General features: G+C 36.1%; 1 protein-coding gene across 5 annotated transcripts in view; it reads left to right on the top strand.

Annotated features, from left to right (window-relative positions):
• Positions 1-24,037, top strand: part of Trpgamma (Transient receptor potential cation channel gamma) — a 1,754,629-nt gene that overhangs the window by 1,606,094 nt on the left and 124,498 nt on the right. For all 5 annotated transcript variants that reach the window (XM_081752586.1, XM_081752588.1, XM_081752585.1 and 2 more), the window contains one exon: positions 16,991-17,225. In XM_081752586.1, coding sequence (XP_081608712.1) covers positions 16,991-17,225 — 235 coding nt within the window. The remainder of the gene's footprint in view (positions 1-16,990; positions 17,226-24,037) is intronic.

The raw sequence follows: 24,037 nt of genomic DNA, 5'->3' as shown, positions 1-24,037 counted from the left end.
TGGTATAGTGCTTATGTAGAAGCACTTTCTGCCCGATAAATACAAGTAATTATCAATTTATACAAAGTATCTCGTTGTATAAAAATGTCGCCCGACGATGGGACTGAATATAAAAGTTACAAGGGAGCTTGGTTTTTATATTTAAGAACCACTGGTCCGTTTATAAGAACAATATTCCATTAATTATGTCCTATACATTTTGATCAACCCTCGTATGTATATATAACATTATTTAGTTTCCTTTACATGAATACATTTATACTAAATCTTTTATTCCATTAATACTTATTTTTGGCAATAAAGTTTCAATACAAATTAATATAATGTAAACAATTTTTGTGTTTAATCAATCATGAATTAAATTATAATCCTTCACATTAATAAGAAAGAATTAAAATCATTGGAAAATTATCGTTGGTTAATGAAAATCAAAGAAAATTAAATTGAATAAAAATCAAAAATTAAACGCAACCTACGTTCGAGCGAACAAAAGGAAGAAAATAAATCTATTTCTACACAAACAGAAGACACCCTTTTATATTTTTTTCTTAGTCTCCTTCATTCCTATTTATTTGAGCAAGAATGTCAGGCGCGACTAACTTTTTCACTAGACGCATCCATTTTTCTTTTGTATACTGGGTAGGTCTCCAAACCTCTAACTCATCTATATTACGAAGTCCAATTGACGTACCCGTTTTAGCGTTCAACAATTCAAAAACTTTAGGGTTTATTTCCTTAAAACATAAATAAGGACCTTAATGATCCCATCTCTTAACATATCAGTAATTTGCTGACGTACATTTTCCTGTATCTATATGGAATTATATAGGGCTTGGTTACAATGGGTTTGTCTGTTTTAACCTTAAAAGAATAAACAAAATCCTTACAACGCCCAGGACGTTCTGAAAAGACATTTTTATGTTTATATAGGATCTCCTTAAAGTCAGCTTTTACTGTATTATCTGTAAAATCAAGACTACTTTCGAGTGACTTAACACGCTCAGAAAACAATACATTGTCTTTTGAATCCATCAAATTTTTTGTGTCTTTCGTTCGTTGATTGTTTAATTTACCACTTCCTGAACTAACAGAAACATTATTCAATACATTAGGAACATTATTATATTGACAAGCAATATTATCTAATTTTGGAAGCAGTTTCTGAACGATTTCCTGAGGTATGCCAGGTATAGTCAACGTTTGGTTTCTAAAATCGAGCATGACACGCAATTGAGATAATAAATCTAAACCCATAATTAATTTTTCATTCAGTTCCTTTATTACTAGAATAGGGATTGATATTTCAAAACCTTGAATAGCTATTGTCACACGAGTAATTCCAGCTACTCTCTTTTTATGTTTACCGGTAAAATCAACTATAATAAGATTCTCAGCCTTTTGTAACTTAGGATTCGAATAATTACTAGTAATTGCTTTCCATAGCGAATATGATAATAAAGAGGTGTTTGCTCCTGTGTCAAGTAAAGCTTCAGTGCTTAACCCATTGATTTTGACAGGTATTTTAGCTGTACTGTATGATTTTAAAAATACAAAATTTTCTTCAACATCAAAACCATCATTGACAGTATCATCTTTGGACCAACAACGATTTACTACAGGTATAAATTGGTACTGACATCTATTAACTGCTATTTCCGAATAATTATTTACAGATACGTCATGTAAAAGGTCGTTTTCATCATTAACATGAACATGTAAGTTGGAAGATAAATATTCATAAGAATCAATAGCTGACGTGAGTTTGACGTTATCGCATAAATTTGAAGATAAATGTTCATGAGAATCTATAGCTGATATGGGTTTAACCCCTACCACATCAGCTGCAATTAGTTTAAATTCATACTCGTGTATGGTTCCAATAAAGTACATTGTACAGCACAATCATGATTATGTCCCGTATTACTGTTCTGTACATGAATTGCATCAATATCTGGATTTTGATGCGAAGTGCCATCTCTTAACCCCCGATTACGTCTATCCACGTAGTTTACTGTATTCCTGGAATTTCGCCATGTATTTCGTCTATTTCTGAACCTGTTTTGGGTATATGGTCTTACATAAGGATTGCCACGACTAATTAGGTTAGGCGGATTCCCTACATAGCTTTGTCTATTTTGCTCGTTCTGATTGCTTGAATTTACTCGGTTTAGATTGTGTTCCCTATCGTTCACACTACGGATATTTAGATTCCGAACAGGTACAAAATGATCTGAATTATTTTTACTTTTACCTATTCCTGATTGTTGATTCAGAGCATGGTATTGAGTTTCATAACATTGAACAAGCATTAATAAATGGTTAAAACTCATACACTGTGTAGAAAATAGGATCTGTTGTAACTTAAACGGTAGCAAATTTCGAATTGATGCTATGATTCTAGATTCCGATTGCAATGGATTTACGACTTTTAATTCGTTGTATGTATTTACAACAAACTCGACAACAGATTTGTGCAAACGAGGATTGAAATGTTGGTTTCTAATCGTGGCATCTCTATTTGCAAGCAAAAAGACATTTTCGTAATTTGCGATTAGCGCTGCTTGGAATTCCTCATACGTACTAACGTGATCTCGTACTGCTTTAAACCATAAAGAACATGGTGGGAGTAATAAATGAGGGATTAGTTTCATATATTGTGATCTATCTATACACATTATATTGCACTCGTCCTGAAATTTTTCTAGGAAAGAAGTAGCATTCTCATTACATTTACCACTGAACTTACTCATAGCACGTATTTCACTCATCTTGACGCTTAACTTTACCTTCCTTTTATCATTCCGTGTTCTTGTTGAGCGACAATTCCTACCTATGGCGTGATGTGTAGTTGCACCATCTCTTTTCCGCCCATTTGTACTCCTCGGATGAATTTCTTCCAAAATAATGTCCTCATCAGATACGGGTGAAGGCGAAGTCATCTCTTGTGAACAAGGGAATTCTACACGATCATTATCCATGTTGTTGTGGTATGTGTTGTCCTGGATCTGTGGTGTCCTGATTTTCTCTTGTAAGGTAGCTATCAACTGTGTATTCACACGTATCTGGTTGGAGATATCCATGACCTGAATCTTTTGTTGCTGTACAGAAGATTCTATTGCTTCCAAGTCCCTTTTTACACCACTGACTTCTTGGATTAGGTGGTTTTGATTATCCTGGCAATCCTCAGATATTCTTTTTAACTTTTCATCAAACTGCGAAGTGATGTCATTCATTGTCTGAATAATAAGTTGTTTCGTCTCTTCTGACTTCTGCTCCAATCGCCTGTTGGATTCCTCGGACTTCTGCTCCATCGTCTGCTTTAATTCTTCATATCGTCTGTTGGATTCCTCGGACTTCTGCTCTATCATCTGCTTTAATCCTTCATATTGTCTGTTGGATTCCTGCTTCATGACTTCCATATCGTCTTTTCGACTTTGTTCTTGCCGCTGTAAGACTAATAAAATTCGGTCTTCTAATGTCATTCCTGGTGCTGCATTTTGTTCACCGTTATCACTATCACTGGTTTCTTTCTGCATTGCCTCACCGTTCATTTTTCGTGTGATTATTCTACCACTTCTAAGTCTTGTCAAGTTTGTAGTCATTAACCTTATTACAAAAGTAAATTCACCCTTACTTTACTTCGGGATATGAATTTGCAAGGGTCCCGGGTGAGGTAAACCAAAATTTTTACAACGACTCACCAAAGGTAGTCGTCAACCTGGTTCGGTTAATAATATAAGTAGATCTTGAGTGGTAGTATTTGTTTACACATTAAAATATCTTCCGTGATTACATTTACTAGTATTCTCACCTTTTATATTGAAATTACAAAACGATGATACGTTTTAAACAATTTTATTCGTTGATTCTCTTTGAACGAATATGTACATAGACTGTATTGCAATCGTACATGTTTGTTAGGTATCTATCAACAACTACATAGCAACTAATTATACAATAATGTATATATCTTATATATTTTGAAAACATTCTTCTTTTGTTGTTTTTAAATTAACATTATATTTGGTATAGTGCTTATGTAGAAGCACTTTCTGCCCGATAAATACAAGTAATTATCAATTTATACAAAGTATCTCGTTGTACGCGCTAGTAGTTGCTATTTTTGTGATTTATTACATAACTGAGAATTGCTATAGGTGCGGTGTGAATTGAAATAGTAAAAAAAATTGAAAGCAAGTAAGACCTATTCTTAATACAGAAGTATTATGAATAGGACAATCATGCCATTATCTGTATTTGTGACACCCAGTGGAGATACTTGATCGAAAATGTGTAACAAGTTTTTCATCTTTGAAATCTTTGAATTTAACGTTCCACGATTATGTCCTAAGGGAGACGATGAGTAAAGTAAGTGAAAAATGATAGAAGAATTGGTGGAATGAGAAAGTGGGAGAAAACGGGGCTGTGGATCGAATTAGGGATCCCACACACCAGAGGTAAGGGTTCTGCCACTGAGCCCCCGTGCCCCCAATAACGTTTTCAGCCCAGGTATCCTGAGTGAGGTCTTTCTTGGGCTTTTCTCATTTAGAGTAGCAAATTCCGGTACCTAACACCAATCCAAGGCCGCTTCCTTCATTTCCCATTTCTTTCTCCCCCCCCCTCTTCGCTGGATAGAATGTTATCCCTCATATGTAAGGGATTTAAGACCATGGATACCGGTCATAGTCAGAAATATGTATAAATAAATAGGTATAAGTAAATAAATAAATTCTGTATTTGTATTCAGTCGCACACATTGAAATTTTTGTTGCGAGGGGTCCAATTCAGGCGCGCACCCAGACATTTTTGTTGGAAGAGGTCTAGAGTTTTTTTTTTGGGGGGGGGGATGAAATACTAGAAAACATCAATATGCAGTATGGAACCAATTTTATTCTTGACCCGAAGAGACTATAGTGATATAGTCAGCTATATTCTTAGAAAAAGGTATAAAATTCGATCGTTTCTATGAGATAAGAAAGACTACAGATGAAGTGTAGGATAGTTTTATTAAGAATTGTATGTCGAGCTATTATTGCTTTGGGAAGAGTCCGGTCCCGGTGGATCCTACCCCCACCCCCACGTGGGTGGGATCCTAGTCCTCAAGGGCGTCGATTTCTCTGTAAATATGGGGGCCCCATTCAGATGCAGAAGGTATACATATGTGGATTTTAAGATAAATTGCGTTCAAATTATACCAAATATTGTATATTCATAAATACAATATGGGGTCCACATGAGCTTTGGGGGTCCCGGGTCCCCGGGATCGGCGCCCTTGGGTCCAATTATACAAGCCACTACGTCTATATACTATTCAACGGGTATTATTTTACACCCGAAAAGACGATAAGTAACTGAACTTCCACCTATATTTTCGGGGGAAAAAAAGGTAGAATTAGATTATTTTTTATAAGATAAAAAATACAGATGAAGTGTAAGATCAAATTTTCATGCTACATCAATCATTTCCCTGTTAAACAAGTATAGTTTTGTTGAGAAAGTGTACAAATGTAGTTGAGCTAGGAAGTTTTGGGGAGGTCCGGACCCAGTGGACTCCCCATGGGTTCGCCCCTGTTTGTATTACAAATAGTATGTGGTAGACTATTAGGAATATCTATGCCATTGTTTGGAGCAGTGATGACTTCAGAAGATTTTTTTCCTGGGATGAATTTCAATGCACTGGGGAAGAAAAATATAAATAATACTATGAAAATACTGACTATCCATATCGAGGTTAGTTGGCGATATGGGTTCGGGGGGATTTCATGGCTACAGGGAATAAATGGCCTTCTACCCTCAGGGAGACACCCTGAAATCTTCACTGGCTTTGAGTATGAGTGTCACCGTTAAGAGCCGGCGGGAGTCAAGTGACCTTGACAAATCGAAGATATCGCAGTGCAAAGTGTTTCCTTATTTTGGCAACAGATGGGGTTGTCGCTGAAATGCCGTCAAAGCAAATGCACCCGTCCTTTTCCTTCGTTTTCCCCTGCATGTGGTCAAAGTTGGACAGCGTAGGAGGGGGATGGTTACGGCTGTAAATGGGACAGAAGAGTGAAATTCTTTTCTTTTGGCTAAAAGAGAAACAGAACTGAAGAAACAAATAATCTACAACGGTCACAAACATACCATAGAGAACTAAAGCACTTGTCGCCTGTCTCTTTCTCAAAGGATTCTACCTATGGTAAATAACAGAATAGTGCGGGAAGAATCTGATATAAAATGAAGAACCATGCCAATATTAAAAAAAAAAAAAAAAAAACACGGGAGAGTCGATATTCTAATTTATTTAGAGCCTTCGTGGTTTAAAAAAAAAAAACTTGGAATTGAAAGGCAGAAAACCCAGACAAAGATTTGAAATGTATTGACAATGTGAATCATTTTTTTAGTGGAATCCATTTCCTTATTTTCTTTTCAAAATATGACCACCAGATTTACCCTCTCTCTCGCCTTCACATTCGAATGGTTCGATACCAGTTGCTGACCATCCTGAGTTTTTCCTATTATAACAGGAAAAAGCCGCAATGTTACATTCAGCCTTGGGGGCCGGCTTAGAAGGACAGGAGGGAGCACATGCCCTGCTTGATGTTGGTTTTTATTGGGGGAAATAGACCACTTCATTAACAATAGAATTAAAAGATGTGTCACTCATGTCCAAAATTATTGCCGCATGTCTATAAATATGTTATTGTAGGAATATAATTTGATAACGAATTCACCCGGTATTTCTTATAATGTTAGTATGCGTACAATCGGCAAAGACATGTATGTGGCAAATTTCATGTCAAAAGAGCAGTAAATAAGAACAATAAAACGAAAACAAAACTTTCGTGTCCATTTAGCAACATTTTATTTTACTCATTCTAATCTTCGTATTTATAATTACTGTATTTTCCTATGAAATTTACCACATATATTTCCCGATTGTACACATAGTATCAGTATTAAAAGTCTCCTGCAAAATCATTATTACATGATATTTTTACAAGAAGACAGTTATAGAAATGCGACAATCATTTTGGACATGAGTGTACAAGGATGTAACAGGTGTTTGTTTCAAACATTAAATAAGTGTTCGTATAAATTGAACTTATTTCCTGACGTCATAGAACTAAGAACTGTTGCAGAGCGATGTAAGTCCGGTGACAATACAATATTCCATTCTTACTTTCATACTTTGCAATATATCTATTTATTTTAAAAGCAAATTTTAATATGTTTTTATTTTCAACTTCCTTATCCTAAAATAAATACTAGCCTTTAACCAGCCCTGGTATCCCTGGTTGCATATCACTTTAGGATTTGGAAAAGGTGTCCAACGAATTAAAAAAAAAATGATAAGACATCTTTTAAAGACATTCTTTTGTTAATAAATTCCCACTAAAAAGTTAAAAATAATTTTGTTTATGCAAGACTAAATAAAAAGAATGGAGTGCGTCATTTTAAGAATTTATAAAGTAACTGTAAGCCTATATGAGAGCGCATCCCTTTTTTTTAGTCACGAATAAACATTTTTTTAAAACTTTTAAGTGCGACTTGATTAATGAAAGAATATCTTTAAAATGTTTATTATTATCTTTTTTTATTATTGTTAATGTTTGCGTCCTTGGCATAGGGTGTTTATTTTGGTAAGGTACCGTATGGTACGTTTCTATACTACTAGGGTATATTAAAATTTAGTTTCCTATGCGTTACTACATACATTAAAAAACATTTTTTTAAAGAATTACTACCGAATATTACTACCGCTCCGCTAATAAGAGGGAGACAGATTGAGGATACCAAACACCCCTACCGTTGATTGAGAAATATTTAGGTGTCGACACTGATGAGCAACATCTACATATGAATTTGAATGTTTTATGGGCTTTAGACAATTGATTCAGACCGGGAAACATGGGGGACAGAATGTTGGAAACAAGTAGTCCAGTCCCTAGTTTGAATGCCTGGAATGAGTAAGGACTCTTCCCCCCTTGGTAAAACCTGCCGAAATTGGAAGCAATATCAAAGAAGCACTGCTTCGAAAAAAGAGGGAGCAAACATGCATAAATAGTCAGAGTCGGATTTAGGTTTAGTGGGGCCCCAAGCTGTTGAAGGTAATGGGGTCCTTTATGTGTCCAGATGAACATACGCACCCTACATACAGCAATGAAGAAACTAGAGATAATTTAGGAAGCAGACTGGTAGAAGGAGCCCTATTAATTACACGAACGTAGGCTACACAGCAGGAAGCACTGTTGCTACGTATATATAAATTTTACTTTATTTTTTAAAATTTTCTTATATTTTAGAAATCCAATTTTTCTTTAGATTTTGGGGCTCCCAAGAGAGCGGGGCCCTAAGCTATAGCTCGTTTCGCTTACACGTAACTCCGGCACTGTAAATAGTATACATATACAGGCGCGGATCCAAGGGTGGCTATAGAGGCTATAGCCCCCCCCCCCCTTGACGCTCAGGTATACACTGGATAAAATGGGTTTCAATCCTGTTTACTCTGGATAAAGAGGCAAACTATGGTTTACCTCCTCCCTTGATCATATCCTGGATCCGCCACTATATATATATATATATATATATATATATATATATATATATATATATATATATATATATATATATATACTAGCAGCGTTCACCCCGCTTCGCTGCGGTCACCCCGGAACGCAATAAACTTTGTTACTTAGATAATTTTTACTTTTTCGCTTTCAAGTGATATGATAAAAACCATAGAAGATTGCACTAATGTTAACATTATATCGCCTGTCATTTATGTTAACCCGCCCCGCTTCGCTGCGGTCACCCCAACCCGCCCCGCTTCGCTGCGGTCATCCCGGAACGCAATAAACTTTGTTACTTAGATAATTTTTACTTTTTCGCTTTCAAGTGATTTATAGCGCCTGTCAGTTATGTTAACCCGCCGAGTCACAGGGTCATGCGGGTTGCATATAAATACGTTTATTTTTATACCTATGATGAACTAATAACAAAGGATTTGTACGTATGGACACCTGAATGGTCAATTATCTCAAGACACTGGTAATTGAAAATTAAAGTGATATGATAAAAACCATCTAGGGTCCACATCCTAACAACCCCCCAAAAATGAAAGAAATCGGTTCAGCCGTATTAGCGTGATGAGCGGACAAAGGATTTTTTGTACGTATTGACACCTGATTGGTCAATTATCTCAAGACACTGGTAATTGAAAATTAAAGTGATATGATAAAAACCATCTAGGGTCCAAATCCTAACAACCCCCCAAAAATGAAAGAAATCGGTTCAGCCGTATTAGCGTGATGAGCGGACAAAGGATTTTGTGCGTTCTCTTTTATATATATAGATATATATATATATGTACATGTATGTATGTATATAAATGTGTGTGTCTAGTATGTTGTACGATGGAAGCTGATGAAAGAGCTTTATACCATATTATTCTTGATTTTTTGACAGGTAAACAAAGAATATTTCGGGAATTAATCTATCCTAAAGATTATAATAATGTATCTTATTTTTTCTCTTGCATGTATATTCTTAGCCTGCAGGAAGTTTTCATTTCTTTCTTGGAATAGATAAACGAAGACTTTGGTTCGGCTTCTCCTTCACAAATTTTTGTCGAAAGGTTGACTTTATCGCTACAAACACAAATTACTTCTTCTCACAGAAACCATCTACAAACACACTGTACTGCTGAAACAGAAACCATCAACCAAAGAGGTCATAAATTTTGCCATTCCTCGTGTTTGAAGTTCCCGTTCTTCACAATGATTTCCTTTCTCCCGCCCCTTTAAGAAGTTCAAAGTAGATTTTCAAAAGGACTGGCTCCCGCTGAGAAGGAAAGGGGGATGAGGAATGACTATAGTGCCATCTAGCAGTTATACGGCCAAGTACGTGAACACGAAAAAATCTGATTTCTGATTTCTGTAGATTCAATTATGAAGGATATAATTTCTCATCGATTGTGAAGTGGATGTCTTTGGAAACAGCGAAAAAATAGTACAGTAGCGCACAAATACAAAGATTGTACTCCATTCTCAAAAAAGTCCGGAGTTTTTAGCTCTTTTCCTTACGGTAAAAAAACAGAAGACTTTTCCGTCTGATTTTGATCATTTTTCTTATGGGAATTTGGATTATAATTATCTGTATTTATAAGAAGAAAATATCACGCACAGCGTTCAAATTGCACCTTTAAAATGAGATGCATCATATTTAGTGCGCTACTGAGACATTTTTGCGAAAGAACGAAATGAAACCGTGATTTGCCTAAAAAATGGTTGAGATCCCATGTTAAATTGAACACCAATATTCCGGCCGCTGTGACGCACTCCTTCTCCCTCTTAAGAGAACACAATCGACAATGATCGGTAACAACACAAGCGGTAACAACCTGCTACCCCATGCCGTAAGTGTCAGTGGACCACCGGTGGGCAACTAGCGACACCTCTTCAAAAATTGGCGGCCCCGCAGAAACAATCCGCGGTGGCCTCACTCAGTGGCGGCCGGTGGATTGTGGTTTCGGGTGTTGCAGTACGAACGATAAGAGACAGAAGATATAAAATGGACTCTGACTAATCAGCATAACTTTAGATGCAAATGCTAAGTGACATGTGAAATTAAATAAAATTCTGTTTTTAAAAAATAAAAAATGCAGAACAATTTATCCGATTAATCACCTTAATTAATTAGTAAGTTCATTCTCCTCTTTTTGATTGGAGCAAATCTATCTAATATATGCTGGTTGAACTCTGGTATTCTTATCGTCAGGTCTTTTTCGATGGAAAGCATAACCAATGGTGATAACCTTTCTTGGGACATTCAATTCCTTGAAAGTGTCAATTCTTTTTCATGTAGAAAACTACTTTTCGTCTTTTGCTGACGCCATAGGTACAGTTAATATTAATTTCAGAAGCTTTATAGATTCACTAAATGTTTTTTCTAGATTATTGCGAACGATTCATTCTAGCAAACTTAGTCCCTGACAGTGATCCGAATTCCTCTTCAACGTTGACTGAAGAGAGTTCGTGACAGGGATTAGTGTTATAAAAAATGTCCATTGAACACACTTTATTCACAGAGCTCCCTCTTAGCTAAGCGGTTAGCGTACGCGCCTTTGGCGTGGGAGACCCGGGTTCGATTCCCGGCGGGGGCTCATGTGGTTCGGATTCCACGTTAATCAGTAGGTCCACGTCTCATATAGCCTCGCTGCTGAACAGGACGGTAAACTAAAATCAACTCAACATTTTTTTCACAGTTTATTCAGGAAAATTTAAAATAAATTGAGAAAATGTATCTAGTGCAAATAACATTACTGCCATAAAACATCCTGTAAATTTAAACTGGATTTTTTTTAAACACACTCCTGAATTGTCCTTTGCTTGTTTTGTTTAAGCCTTAATTGCAAGTTTGTCCTCAGTTGAAAGCTGGTCAAGATTTTTATAAGTTATTTACAGAAGTCACGGTATACAATTCATTCAGAATTTGTAGGTTATTTACAGAATTAAAGCACACACAATAAAATTAAATTTAATAAATAAAAACCAAAACAGTGATACAACAGAGGTACTGGTATATGAATTCCGAATGTCACATATTCATACATCAACACACACACATGTGCGTAAAAGAAAAAAAAAAACTACATTCCAAATCATCCGTCTTGGTTGTTACGCAATGCACGATGAACACAATATAGACCCTACTTCCACATGAGGCTCGAAACTCGCCAGATGTAGGATCAGCATGTATACCTAACAGAAGGTAAAAGTCGAAGAACATCAAAACAAACAGCACTGCCAGTTCTACACCCTGAAATGTGTGTTGGGAGGGGTTCGATACGTCTATCTGTCACCTATTCTTAGCAAAAAATGATAGAACGATTGTTTTTAAGAAAAGAGAGAGTACATGATGAGGCGTAAAATAAAATATTTAGTCTACATCAATCGTTTCTCTGTTAAACAAGTATAGTTCGTTAGGGAAGTCTACAAATGTTAGTCAAGTTTCGAAATTTTTGGGAGATCCGGACCCACTGGACCCCCCTCGTATTCTGCATCCGAAAAGACGATAAGTAATAACTGAAACTGTCACCTATATTCTTAGCAAAAAAAAAATGATAGAACGATTGTTTTTAAGAAAAGAGAGAGTACATGATGAGGCGTAAAATAAAATATTTAGCCTACATCAATCGTTTCTCTGTTAAACAAGTATAGTTCGTTAGGGAAGTCTACAAATGTTAGTCAAGTTTCGAAATTTTTGGGAGGTCCGGACCCGGTGGACCCCCTCGTGGCTACGCCACTGAGCATTGTTAACTAGTCTCAAATTCAATGTGGCGTTCCCCATCATACAGTTTTATGTGGAAATTATCAAGAGTATAAAATATATTTAAATACTTATTTTATAAAAGAAATATATATATATACTAAGATACTAGGTAGGGATGCGCACGAGACAAGATTTTTGGCTGTCTCGTCTCGAAAATGTACTGTAAAAGTGATGTCTCGACTCGAAAAATGTACATTTCTCTATTGAAAGAGCCGTGTCTCGACTCGAATTTTGTCAGGAAAATCCTATCTCGACTCGTCTCGTGCGCATACCTAATACTAGGCTATCCACAGAGGGAGGGGGACGATTCTACATGCTGACTTATTAATATTTTAATCACAAATTACTGTGGAAGAAGCCTTCATTATCAATATAAGCTAAGAATTAACTTGTAAATGTGGATCTACTTTCATTTGTTTTCTCCTGTACTAGATATTTTCTTTCTTATTTTGTAATTCTGCAATCCCTTTTTTTAAATTGTCATTATATTGATTTGCTTCAGTATGGTCCTGTAATTTAAAAATGTGAATGCATAAAAACAAATTCCATTTATTAATTGCTAGTGAAATAAAATTTAGAAATCTTATTTAGCACGAAAAAATCTTCTCGTTCATTGGAAACCGTGCTGTGTTGTAGAAGCACTGCAATGACCAGTCCCTTTAACTTCTGAGATACGGGAAAGGAGACTTAACATTCGCTCCAATTCCCGCGCTGAAGGAATCTGGTCATTGTATGCTCGCTGCAACACAATATAAATTAGAGACTCCGTGACGGATTATTTTTCGCTTTTAAAATGGATTAACGGAACGGACAGTTACAGAAGTAAAATATATATGTTATTTAAAGTGTATATATGCGAGTATTAAAAAGTATTTTTCTGTTCTTTACTACTATTGATAATATCTTTTCTTGAAATACTTTGGTCGTTGCGCAACGCTGCAACACTAACATTAGCCGCCACTGGCCTCACTTCTGTTTTGAAAATTATACCACCAGCCGCAGAGACGCGACAGAATGCCAATGAACCACAAAATTACTCCTCCAAAATACGTTAAATTGCCTATATGATCATTTGTTTATATTAAGAAGAGTGTAAAGAACACTTTAAAACTGCAACAGAAAAAGTACCCCGAGGTGGGCGAGAACCACCAACCTTATAATTACTAGAAATGCATTCTCCCGACTTCGCCACGGAGGCGATGAAAAAAACTTCGCTTATAGAGTGATAAATCGTTGAGGTCTTTTTAATTTGGCTCATCAGAGTGCTCCTTTAATCGTGTATATTCGACGATAACAGTTTGGAATCAAATAAAACGCATTCGCCTTGTAATTTTATAAGAAAATGACACTTTATTTCATAGCTCTCCCATGATCAGCAACAGTTGCCATCTTAAATCTTACAATTATACGCACTCATCTCAAGATTTTTCACTTCATGATGTAGAGGTATAGGTTACTCTTGATCTCCGGAGCTGATTTTAGAAACAATTCGTCAGGAATAATAATATATAATAATTACCACATGCACATGACAGGCGATAGTTCGTGTTGGTCCCTTCGCAATTCTCCGCGACGAATCGAAGGAGCGCGGACCAAAATGGTTCTCGCTGCTACGCGGTCATAATTTCAACACTCCAACTCTAGATACCTGATTCGACTCGACGAAATCCTGCCGCCAGTGGCACACTAGCGGCAATCCTTCGACGCGTTGCTATATCGACGATCGACATTTACCGGTAAGTGGGCCACTAGGTGTTGGTGACCTTTACGGCATGGGGTATTTATCGGTGTATTTTTTATATATATACAGTTCATAAAAATAAACAATATATTTTTACCAGAATGAAATATCCAATCAATATTGTCAAGAAATGACATACATTTCCGCGCCATAAAAATTCGTTTTCTTTTTACATTTTATCGGAATTTATGCACAGAAAACGTTTACCACATTATTTTTGGGTAAAGAAAGAACAATGTTTAAGAATTAATCATTATCTTGGGCTATGTTTCATTTATCACGCTGCGTACTGTGATCTTCCTAGAGCCTTTCTGTTTCAAGTGTGCCTACGGAAAATATGCGAAACATACTTCAGCTCCACCCCCGACGCTCTCTTAAGTAAATGGCCTCGGCTATGTTGCCAATTTGTCATTCAGTCATTTGGTATTAGCAAGTAAAGATCGTAAGCTGCTTAGATTGGCTAACAAGACAAGGTGCAGCGAAGTTCATGAAATAATTCGATGTGGCAATCTTATCCGAATTCAACTATTGAATGATATGGGATACAGCAAATTCTCATCCCTCTTTCGAGGGAGTACGGGAAAGCACACATCGACAGCAGCGCTACGCAGGGGCATACTTAAAACAGGAAAGCTCAATGAAGACTGATGAGCACAGCATCCATTTTTAGGTGTACAAAGAATATTTTTTCTCTCCATTTCCTCGGAAACTATGTATAAAAAAAATGAAGTGTTAAAATAACACACAGGTAACACGCTTTAGTGATAGTTATTTTGCGTTATTTTAAAAATACACACAAGTAACACGCTATAGTGGTAATCGTTTTATGTGTTTTCTCTACAACAGCCACGTTGCCGTCCGAGCATATCATACATAACGTAACTGGCAGTAAGAATGTGCATTTGTTTTTATTGTTTGCTATGAGCAAAGCTTCACGCAGTACATATACCATTTATACCAGTAACGAATAACGTACTATGTTTTCTGTAATCGGTCACGAAAATAATTTTGTAAGGCTGTGAATTGTCTGATAACATTTACATGAGTAGCAGTGCTCCCATTTCTTATTTTTATACGCTAAGAACTTAGTGCAATAATAGGTTCGTTACCTTTTACTGCAATAATATCAAATAACGAAAAACGTATTTCGAGATACAGTAGAACCCCTCTCGTCCGCCCTCGGCTGATCCACTACTCCGGTTGATCCGACCGTGTTCGAGCCAAACTTGTCCCGATTCGTCGGTGATTCACGAGGCCCATTGTCATTTAGTGCCGTCCTGGCATTGGGTTAATTACTTGCTGTTATTCGCATATCCGCTTTAGTTTCTCCGTTATCTTGTGTGCCGTTTCTATTGTTGTGCATGTTTTCTGTACTGTACTATGCAGTTTTTAGTGCTTACTGTTAGTTTGTTTGTACTGTACAACAAAAGAACAATACAGTCATTTTTGAGTTCAGAATTGTTTATTTTACTGTAAATCCGTATTTTTCTGTATTTTCTTGTAATTCGACCTTTTTTTGCGTTCCGACCATAGTCTCAGTCCCAAAGGTGACGGTTTATAGGGGTTGTACTGTATACAGATTCGTACGAGGGCCGTTCAGAAAGTAATTTCCGGTTGGTTAAAAAGAAACACCATATATTTGAAAACTACTTCTTTGCTCTATTTTTCAACATAGTTCCCTTAAACATTCAAGCATATATCTGCACTAGCTTAGAAATTCCATCAGCATAAGAATCTCCCGCCTGTTCCTTGAACCAGTCTGAAACTGCATCTTTCAGCTCCTTATCATGAAATTTTTATGGGCCTCCACCATTGAATGTTCTTTAGCTCGGAAAGCTGCGAGATTGTGAAACGTCGATTTTCACGAACTTTTTTTAATCAATTTTATGAACGAGTTCATCAGTGGCCACTGATGGCCTGCCATCCTCTCTTCGTCATGAATGTTTTTTTCGTCCACTTTTAACCCCTTCAGTGTGGGTGGCGAGTAAACTCGTGTCTTCAAACCGCACCTGCTGTGCGGATGGCGTATATATACGCTTTCATTTTGCTTTGGCTATTTTCTATTGCGTATGGCGAATATACTTGCTCATAGTATCAGTAATGTTATTCCCGACAATATTTAGAGAGTTTGCGCTCACCTAGGAACCCCAAGAGACCACACAGAAAAATTGGGCTTGATCTGTTGAGGCATTCCCAAATTTTGTATAACCTAACCATATGATGATGATGATGATGACGACGACGATAACCATAAATACGACAATGACAAGTTATAGTAGCTAATTAGAAGCAACGAAGATCATAATGCCGAAAATTTCATTGTGATTGTTTGAGAGGTTCAAAAGTTATTAAAGGGTAACAAATTTCAAAGTTCTAAAAAAGAATTACTTTTTACAGCGGTTCGCATCTGAAAATTACGCACTGAAGGGGTTAAATAAACGAACTCACTCACGAACAATTCATTCACTCATTACACTTGGTCCACACACAGCACAAAGTTCCCGATGAATAGCTACTACGGAATATTGTTTTACTGTAAGAAAACGTAAAATAGATCGCAGCACATATTTCGAGACGCTACAAAAGTCGAGCTAGTGATCAGACAACCTTCACTCTACCACGGCTGGACGCAGACTGATCTACTGCTCACGTCTGTGCAAAAATGGTAGTGCTGTCTCAACTACTTCACGCACAGTGACCAATCAGAGGTTACTTTCCGAACGCGCCTCGTATATGTCTTACACTTGGACATATTTTCTTTAAACTTTGATAATGTTGTAGGTATGTTTTGAGGTACGAATGTGTTAAATTTCTATTTGTTTTATTCTTGTAATGCAATATTAGAAATATGTTCTTACCTCCAACTTACTTTTTTTAAAAAAAAGACCCCTTCCCTGATCGATATTTTATTATTAATGCTGTTTCTTTATTATCTAGTTCGTGGCTCATCCAAACGTCCAGCAGCTATTGGCCTCCATTTGGTACGAGGGTCTGCCAGGGTTTCGAAGAAAAAACATGGTGTTGCAGGCACTTGAAATTGTTCGCATCGGCATTTTATTTCCATTTTTCTCCGCCATTTACATCATAGCGCCACATTCGAAGTGGGGCCAAACCATGAGGAAACCATTCATCAAATTCATCTGTCATTCTGCATCATACTTCACGTTTTTATGTAAGTATGCATTTATTGGTTATTCTTTTCCTGTGTTGTGTTTTATTAAAATAGTTTAGTTCGTTTACTTGCGTAGTGATAAAAGTAAAGAAATATGGTCAGTATTTTTTAAATTCTTTTCACAGGAATCACTACTACACGGTTAGTAGTAGCATCATACTATTAATGAAACTATTTCATTGGCCAAACTGTAAATTTGCTGGTCCGTACGTAGATAGAAATCGCCATGCTTGGAAATTAGCGACCGACACTTCATACTATTCAGTCCTGAGTAGTATGAAGTGTAGCATAGCCAACACTTTATACTACCCAGCTCAGAGTAATGTGAAATGTAGTATGGTTAACACTTCATACTATCCAGCCCAGCGTACTGTGGCCAACACTTCATACTATCCAGCCCAACGTAGAATGAAATGTAGTATGGCCAACACTTTATACTACCCAGCTTAGAGTAGTATGAAGTGTAGTATGGTTAACACTTCATAATATCTAGCCCAGCGTACTGTGGCCAACACTTCCTACTATCCAGCCCAACGTCAGCTCAGAGTAGTATGAAGGGTAGTATGGTTAACACTTCATAATATCTAGCCCAGCGTACTGTAGACAACACTTCATACTATCCAGCCCAACGTAGAATGAAATGTAGTATGGCAAACACTTTATACTACCCAGCTTAGAGTAGTATGAAGTGTAGTATGGTTAACACTTCATACTATCTAGCCCAGCGTACTGTGGTCAACACTTCCTACTATCCAGCCCAACGTCAGCTCAGAGTAGTATGAAGTGTAGTATGGTTAACACTTCATAATATCTAGCCCAGCGTACTGTAGACAACACTTCATACTATCCAGCCCAACGTAGTACGAAATGTAGTATGGTTAACACTTTATACTACCTAGCTCAGAGTAGTATGAAGTGTAGTATGGTTAACACTTCATACTATCCAGCCCAGCGTACTGTAGCCAACACTTCATACTACCCAGCTCAGCATAGTGTGAAGTATAGTATGGTCAACATTCATGCTACCCAGCCCGGCGTAGTATGAAGTGTTTGCCAACCAGCTCCTTGGCTTTATTTATTCAATAGTATTGTGGTAATTTTACTTCTTTTTTAGGGATTGGCTTACCGAATTTTTCAGAGAGAAAACAAGGGAAATTTTACATTTTTTGTAAAATAAAACAAAGTTATATATGTACATATAACAAACACATACAAACAAATATATGGTTTCACATAGTATGTACAGAGTAGAATAATTTTCATTGTAATCTGAAACAGTTTCATTAAAGATAATTCCAACACCTAAAACACAAAAAAAGCACTTGTATATTGAATTCTCGGTGGGTGCTCATGTGATTCGTACCCCACGTCAACCTCTAGGTCCTCCGTTCATATATCTTCTATGCTTAAAGTAACGCTAAACTAAAATCCTACCAATTAAATATATTACAGAAATCTATGTTACCTTTTAATTGTATTTTAATTAAGACTTTGCATCTCTTAACATTCCCACATTCTTTTCTATACGCTCAAAAAAATCCTTACAGAACATACAAAAAAAACTCACAATCCGTTGAATTGGAGTTCTGCATTTATTAGTTGACAATAGCTTCTATGTCTGACACCAGCACATTATAATCAATTGAAACGAGGATATAATCGAGACAGTGCCGACGGACAAAGGCTAAGATGCTAAAACCTAATTATTCTTAAATATAATGGGCGAAGACCATCGGCAAAAAGATCACGAATTCTCCCAATCCTAATGTTTCACACGAATTCACACTTCCTTATTTCCATTGTTTATCTTATTCTTGAACTAGATTCTTTCTTAATAATTTTAACATCAGATGTTTGTCATCTCATGGCTTGCTCAATATGTGTACGTAAGAAGATTTTTTTACAACTTGTGATTCTACCAAGCATTTCTTTAAAACACATAGGAAATTACAAAGTCAGTGTTTTCTAGTAGTTCCGCGTTACAACATTTGTGCTGTCTGCATTTTTATTCTCTAAGAGTATAATGCATTCGTATTATTTTCTTTTTTTCCTCGCTCTTGGTGCTTTGGCCTAATTGACACTTGAACATTGAACTCTACAATTTAGAATATTTTTAAAAAGAGAAAAATCAAAGTGATGCTACATTATTATTATTATTATTATTATTATTATTATTATTATTATTATTATTATTATTATTATTATTATTATTATTTAAATTATCATTATTTTTTTTGTTGTCAGAGGATTTAAAGATATACAGGACATTAATTAATCGAACAAGTTGTTCTTTCAGATGATATTAGTTGAAGCTATATATTCTGTGATTTTGTTATGGATTTAGTTAGCTACGAAGTCTTGTATTAAATGATGCTTGTAACAAATGGAAATAGTTCCTTGAGATTGGTAGTAATCAAGGATTGAGTATAGCCCGCTCCTCCCAGTGATTTTAAACGAATCATAGTGATTCTGACGATTCAAATTAATTCATAATGAATCGGAATCGCATGTTATAAAGATTTAGGATGTAAATCTTGTGGTAAGGAAGTTTTAATATAAGTAGTAGTAGTAGTAGCGGTAGCAGTAGTAATAGTAGTAGTTAGTAGCAATAGTAATAGTAGTACTAGTAGTAGTAGTAGTAGGAACGGGTTAGAAGCCCCGCAGGGGTAAGTTGGGTTCTGTTCTCGATATAAGTAGTAGTAGTAGTAGTAGTAGTAGTAGTAGTAGTAGTAGTAGTAGTAGTAGTAGTAGTAGTAGTGGTGATGGTAGTAGTAGTAGTAGTAGTAGTAGTAGTAGTAGTAGTAGCAATAGTAGTAGTAGTAACAGTAGTAGTAGTAGTGACTTCCAGTTCCGGTGACAAAGAACTGGGGGGAGTGGGCTATACACAAGCCGTAATCAAGAAGGATATGCTTCACTTTATTAGTATATGAAATGAAGGATCTGATTGAAGTGTATTTGTTACACAATAGAAGGTTATCATTTTTCGATAAATAAATTGTGTTCAAAGTTAAGCTTGCCATATTCAGTATTGATTTATGGTAATCTACAAGTTTAGTAAGGAACTTAACTTTATTGATCTATTATTATTTATTTGGAGAGTTAATATTGCTCTTTAACAACATAATGAAAACTTCATCAAACGTGTGACTATTTAATTTTATATACTTTGTTCTTCTTTGATCTCGTCTTCAATCTTTTGATGAGAAGACATACCTACAAATTTGTGAAGGGATTTAAAATATTTCCTTTTCCTGCAGAATTTCAAACTCTGAGAAGAAAAAAGTAAGAAAGAATGAAGATAAATTAGTAATGGCTTTTGCAAAAGAAAGATAAATGTTGGCTATCTTTCACACAGATGCAGCGAAACTAGATTTGAATTACTTTTAATAATTATTACTCATCTTTCATTTTACTTTACATAAAATCTAAAGTTCAAATTTTACGTAGCATAAAAAATGCAAAATTCAAATTATCGCTAAATCAATGTTAGATTAAACATTGGAAGTGCAATTTAGACATTGACCAGATTTCTAAAATTAAAAAAAAAACTGACTTAATAGATGTAGATATGCATAAATAGAATTACAATGAAAATGATCGGTAATAGTTCCTGAGACGTTAATTACAACTGAGAAATATGAACATAGAAAAAGCATTATGAAAATGATTGGTAATAGTTTCTGACATATTACTTGCAGTTGAGAAATATGAACTTAGAGAGTACTATGAAAATGATAGAAATTAGTTTTTATGTTAATTACAGCTGAGAAATATGAATATAGAAAGTGCTATGAAAATGATCAGTAATATTTGATCACGTTAATTACATCTGAAAGATATGAACATAAAAATACGATAAAACCATAAGCATTTTTAAAAGTAAAGCCATTTCAGAATACATACAATACAATTTATTTTTTTTAAGGTAACATCTTGCAGGTGATCTCCTTCTCTATGCAAACATTCCTGCAGTCTCTTCGTTTACATTGTTCATGGTTTGATGTAACATTTTAACTGGAATTTCGGCAATTGCTCTTCGGACTTTGGTCTTCGAACACTTGACCTATGCAATGCAAAGATGCTGAGTGACGATGGATTGACCGACGTGAACTTCTTATGACAGCATCTCAAACAGCTTGGGGCACCGCGTGGCTCAGTGGTACAGCGTTCACCTATGGTGCGTGTGATCCCTGGTTTGATCTTCGTTCAAGCCAAGTAAACTTTGTGGTGGACAAACACCGTATGCATGGGTTTTCTCGGGGTTCTCCCACTTTCTTCATTCCACCATTTCACTCATTTCTCATCATCACCGTCTCCTTTAGCCTAGCCGGCATAAGCGTGGGACGTAAAACTCAAAGATTACATTTCGAATAGCTTGGATATTGTCTGGCTACGGCCTGGAGGTTTCTTTTCTCATTCTCGAACCTGTTTGCTCGAAATTACGTATTCATGTTTGAATTGCATGTGCTGATGGAACACGATCGTGGCGTCCTAAATTAAAATGACGGCGAAATTCTCTACGTGTAACCTCCACCCTGTTCTTGTTCTTGTAAAACGCTTTGATCGCGAAAGCACATTGCACACCACTCCAAATATTCATGATAACTAAATGGCAGGGTGTCATTGACAGGCTGGCGTACGTTATTCAGTGTTACCAAACGCCCGCTGTTGCCAACACAACTTCCAAAATTTCCAATTTCCTTGAATTACCTGTACTATGAAATGGATTGGTAACAATTTTGACATGTTAATTATACCTCAAAAATATGTCAAGACCTTCTTCTTATCTAAATGAATTAGCACTCGAATCTTCAGATGGGAAACCCAGGTTTGCTTCCCGATGAGAACACATGTGGTTCACATTTTATATTAAGGTGTACGTCCACTTGTGATATAGCCATGGTGCTGAAAAGAAACATGACACTCAAAATTAAACGAATCTACACTGGCTACTTCGAATTGTATCTCTGAATATTGTTTCCATTCCAGAATTATCATGTGTATCATTTCCAGAATTAGTGGATCGGTTGGCTATCTTCTTTAGAATGAAATTACCTCATGATTTTATTATTAAATAAAAAGATCTGTTTCTAACATACATCCTGAATATTAACAGTCTGTCCATTGTTGCGAATAATTTACATTAACCTATTTTAGTTGCTAGTTAGATGTTTGATTTTCTTCTGTTTAATTGAGAAAGATCTGTAAACAGCTTCGCAATTTAAGATGCTTCTAGGGAACTAATAATACATTGTGTGGATATTAGTCTAGTCGAAACGTGGACGCTCGTGCGTTAACAATACAATGTAATAAAATCACAATTACATGATGGAAGGATATGGAATGTATGAAATATGTTTGCTTAGGATATCATATTATCTGATCTAATTGTTTACATTGTTGTAGATCTTAATTTCTTGCCGTTGTTTCAATATTGATGTTGTTCTTAAGCAAACAGAGGATTAATAAAAAAAATGTATACCTTCCAGTAATGTCAATATTCCCAGAAACTATCTGCTACGTATTACACCGAACTTTTTCTCTTTCTCTTCCTAAATCTCGCATTTTGTGTTTTACTTCTGTATGTTTTGAGTTTGTGAGTGGTTACATATAATCTCAAATGCCGTGACTTGATAGTTGAGTAAAAAGAAATCAGTCAATCGTAAGATATAACCTAAAAAGAAAGTTAATATGCTGTAATCTTCAATTCTATATAAAGTACACATCATTGTTTGTCTCAAAAAAAGGTGCTATGAAATAAGTTGATAATAGTTTTTGACATATTATACGTACTGTACGTACTTACAACTGACAAATGTTAACTCAGAAAGTACTCTTAAGTAAATGTAATAATTTTGGTACTTACAGCGAGAAATAACTAAAAATAATATGAAATTAGCTTAACCTGCGCTTTTTACACAGCGCACAGTTCTGATATGATCATGAATGTCCTTCCCACTTCTCACTATATCTGTGCAAGTCCATTTACGAACACAAGTAAAGGACAGGAAGACTCTCAAAGGGAGTGAATTGCCATAGACAAATATATGAATGTGGTATTTTTAATATATACGAGTGTCGTTGCGAAAGTAATGCCTCCTATTTTTTCATGGAAACTAATGAAGATACCTAAATAACAACAGCTCAATATTTCAGGTACAGACTGCTATTTTTCCACATAGTTCCCACCATTCGTTATGCACTTTTGCCAACAATGAACCAGAGCCTGCATGTCGCGCCTGTAAAAATCAGAACCAGCTGATTCTAACAACTTCCTTACAGCTTTGATGTTCCAGGATTGTTTCCAAGGCATTACAGCCAACATTCAGGTCGTTATCCGGCGATCAGCACGGATGAGTTGATCAAGACGCTCTTCATTGCGAGGGATGGCAACTGTGCAGTGTCGACCGGGCCGTAGCTTGTCATGAACACTTTTTTTCATTACCTGGAAAATGCCGTTCCCATCGCCTCACATTGCTCACGTCTATTGTATCGTCTCCATAAGCCTTTACCAAGCGTCGATGGATTTCAATAGACGCAATTCCTTCAGCAGTGAGGAATTCAATCACGCATCGTTGTTTTATACGCACGTCCATATCAGGCTCCATTTTGGAACACTGCTATGCTGGTGCCAACTACCGCAGAACAACGAGGCCAGCTGCAAATAAAAGAGGAAGGTTCAAGCATTAGAACTACGCCAACGACATCTGGCACGGACATACAAAGTCAACAGAAAAAATAGGAAGCATTAATTTCGGAACGTCCCTCGTAGAATGTTGGGGTGAGTTTGTGGCAATGAAATCTTTAAGTTT

The sequence above is a fragment of the Thermobia domestica genome, chromosome 3, assembly GCF_964235325.1.
Source record: "Thermobia domestica chromosome 3, izTheDome1.hap1.1, whole genome shotgun sequence".
NCBI lineage: Eukaryota > Metazoa > Arthropoda > Insecta > Zygentoma > Lepismatidae > Thermobia > Thermobia domestica.
Note: the sequence above shows the minus strand (reverse complement) of the source record. Positions and strands in the feature narration are given on the sequence as shown.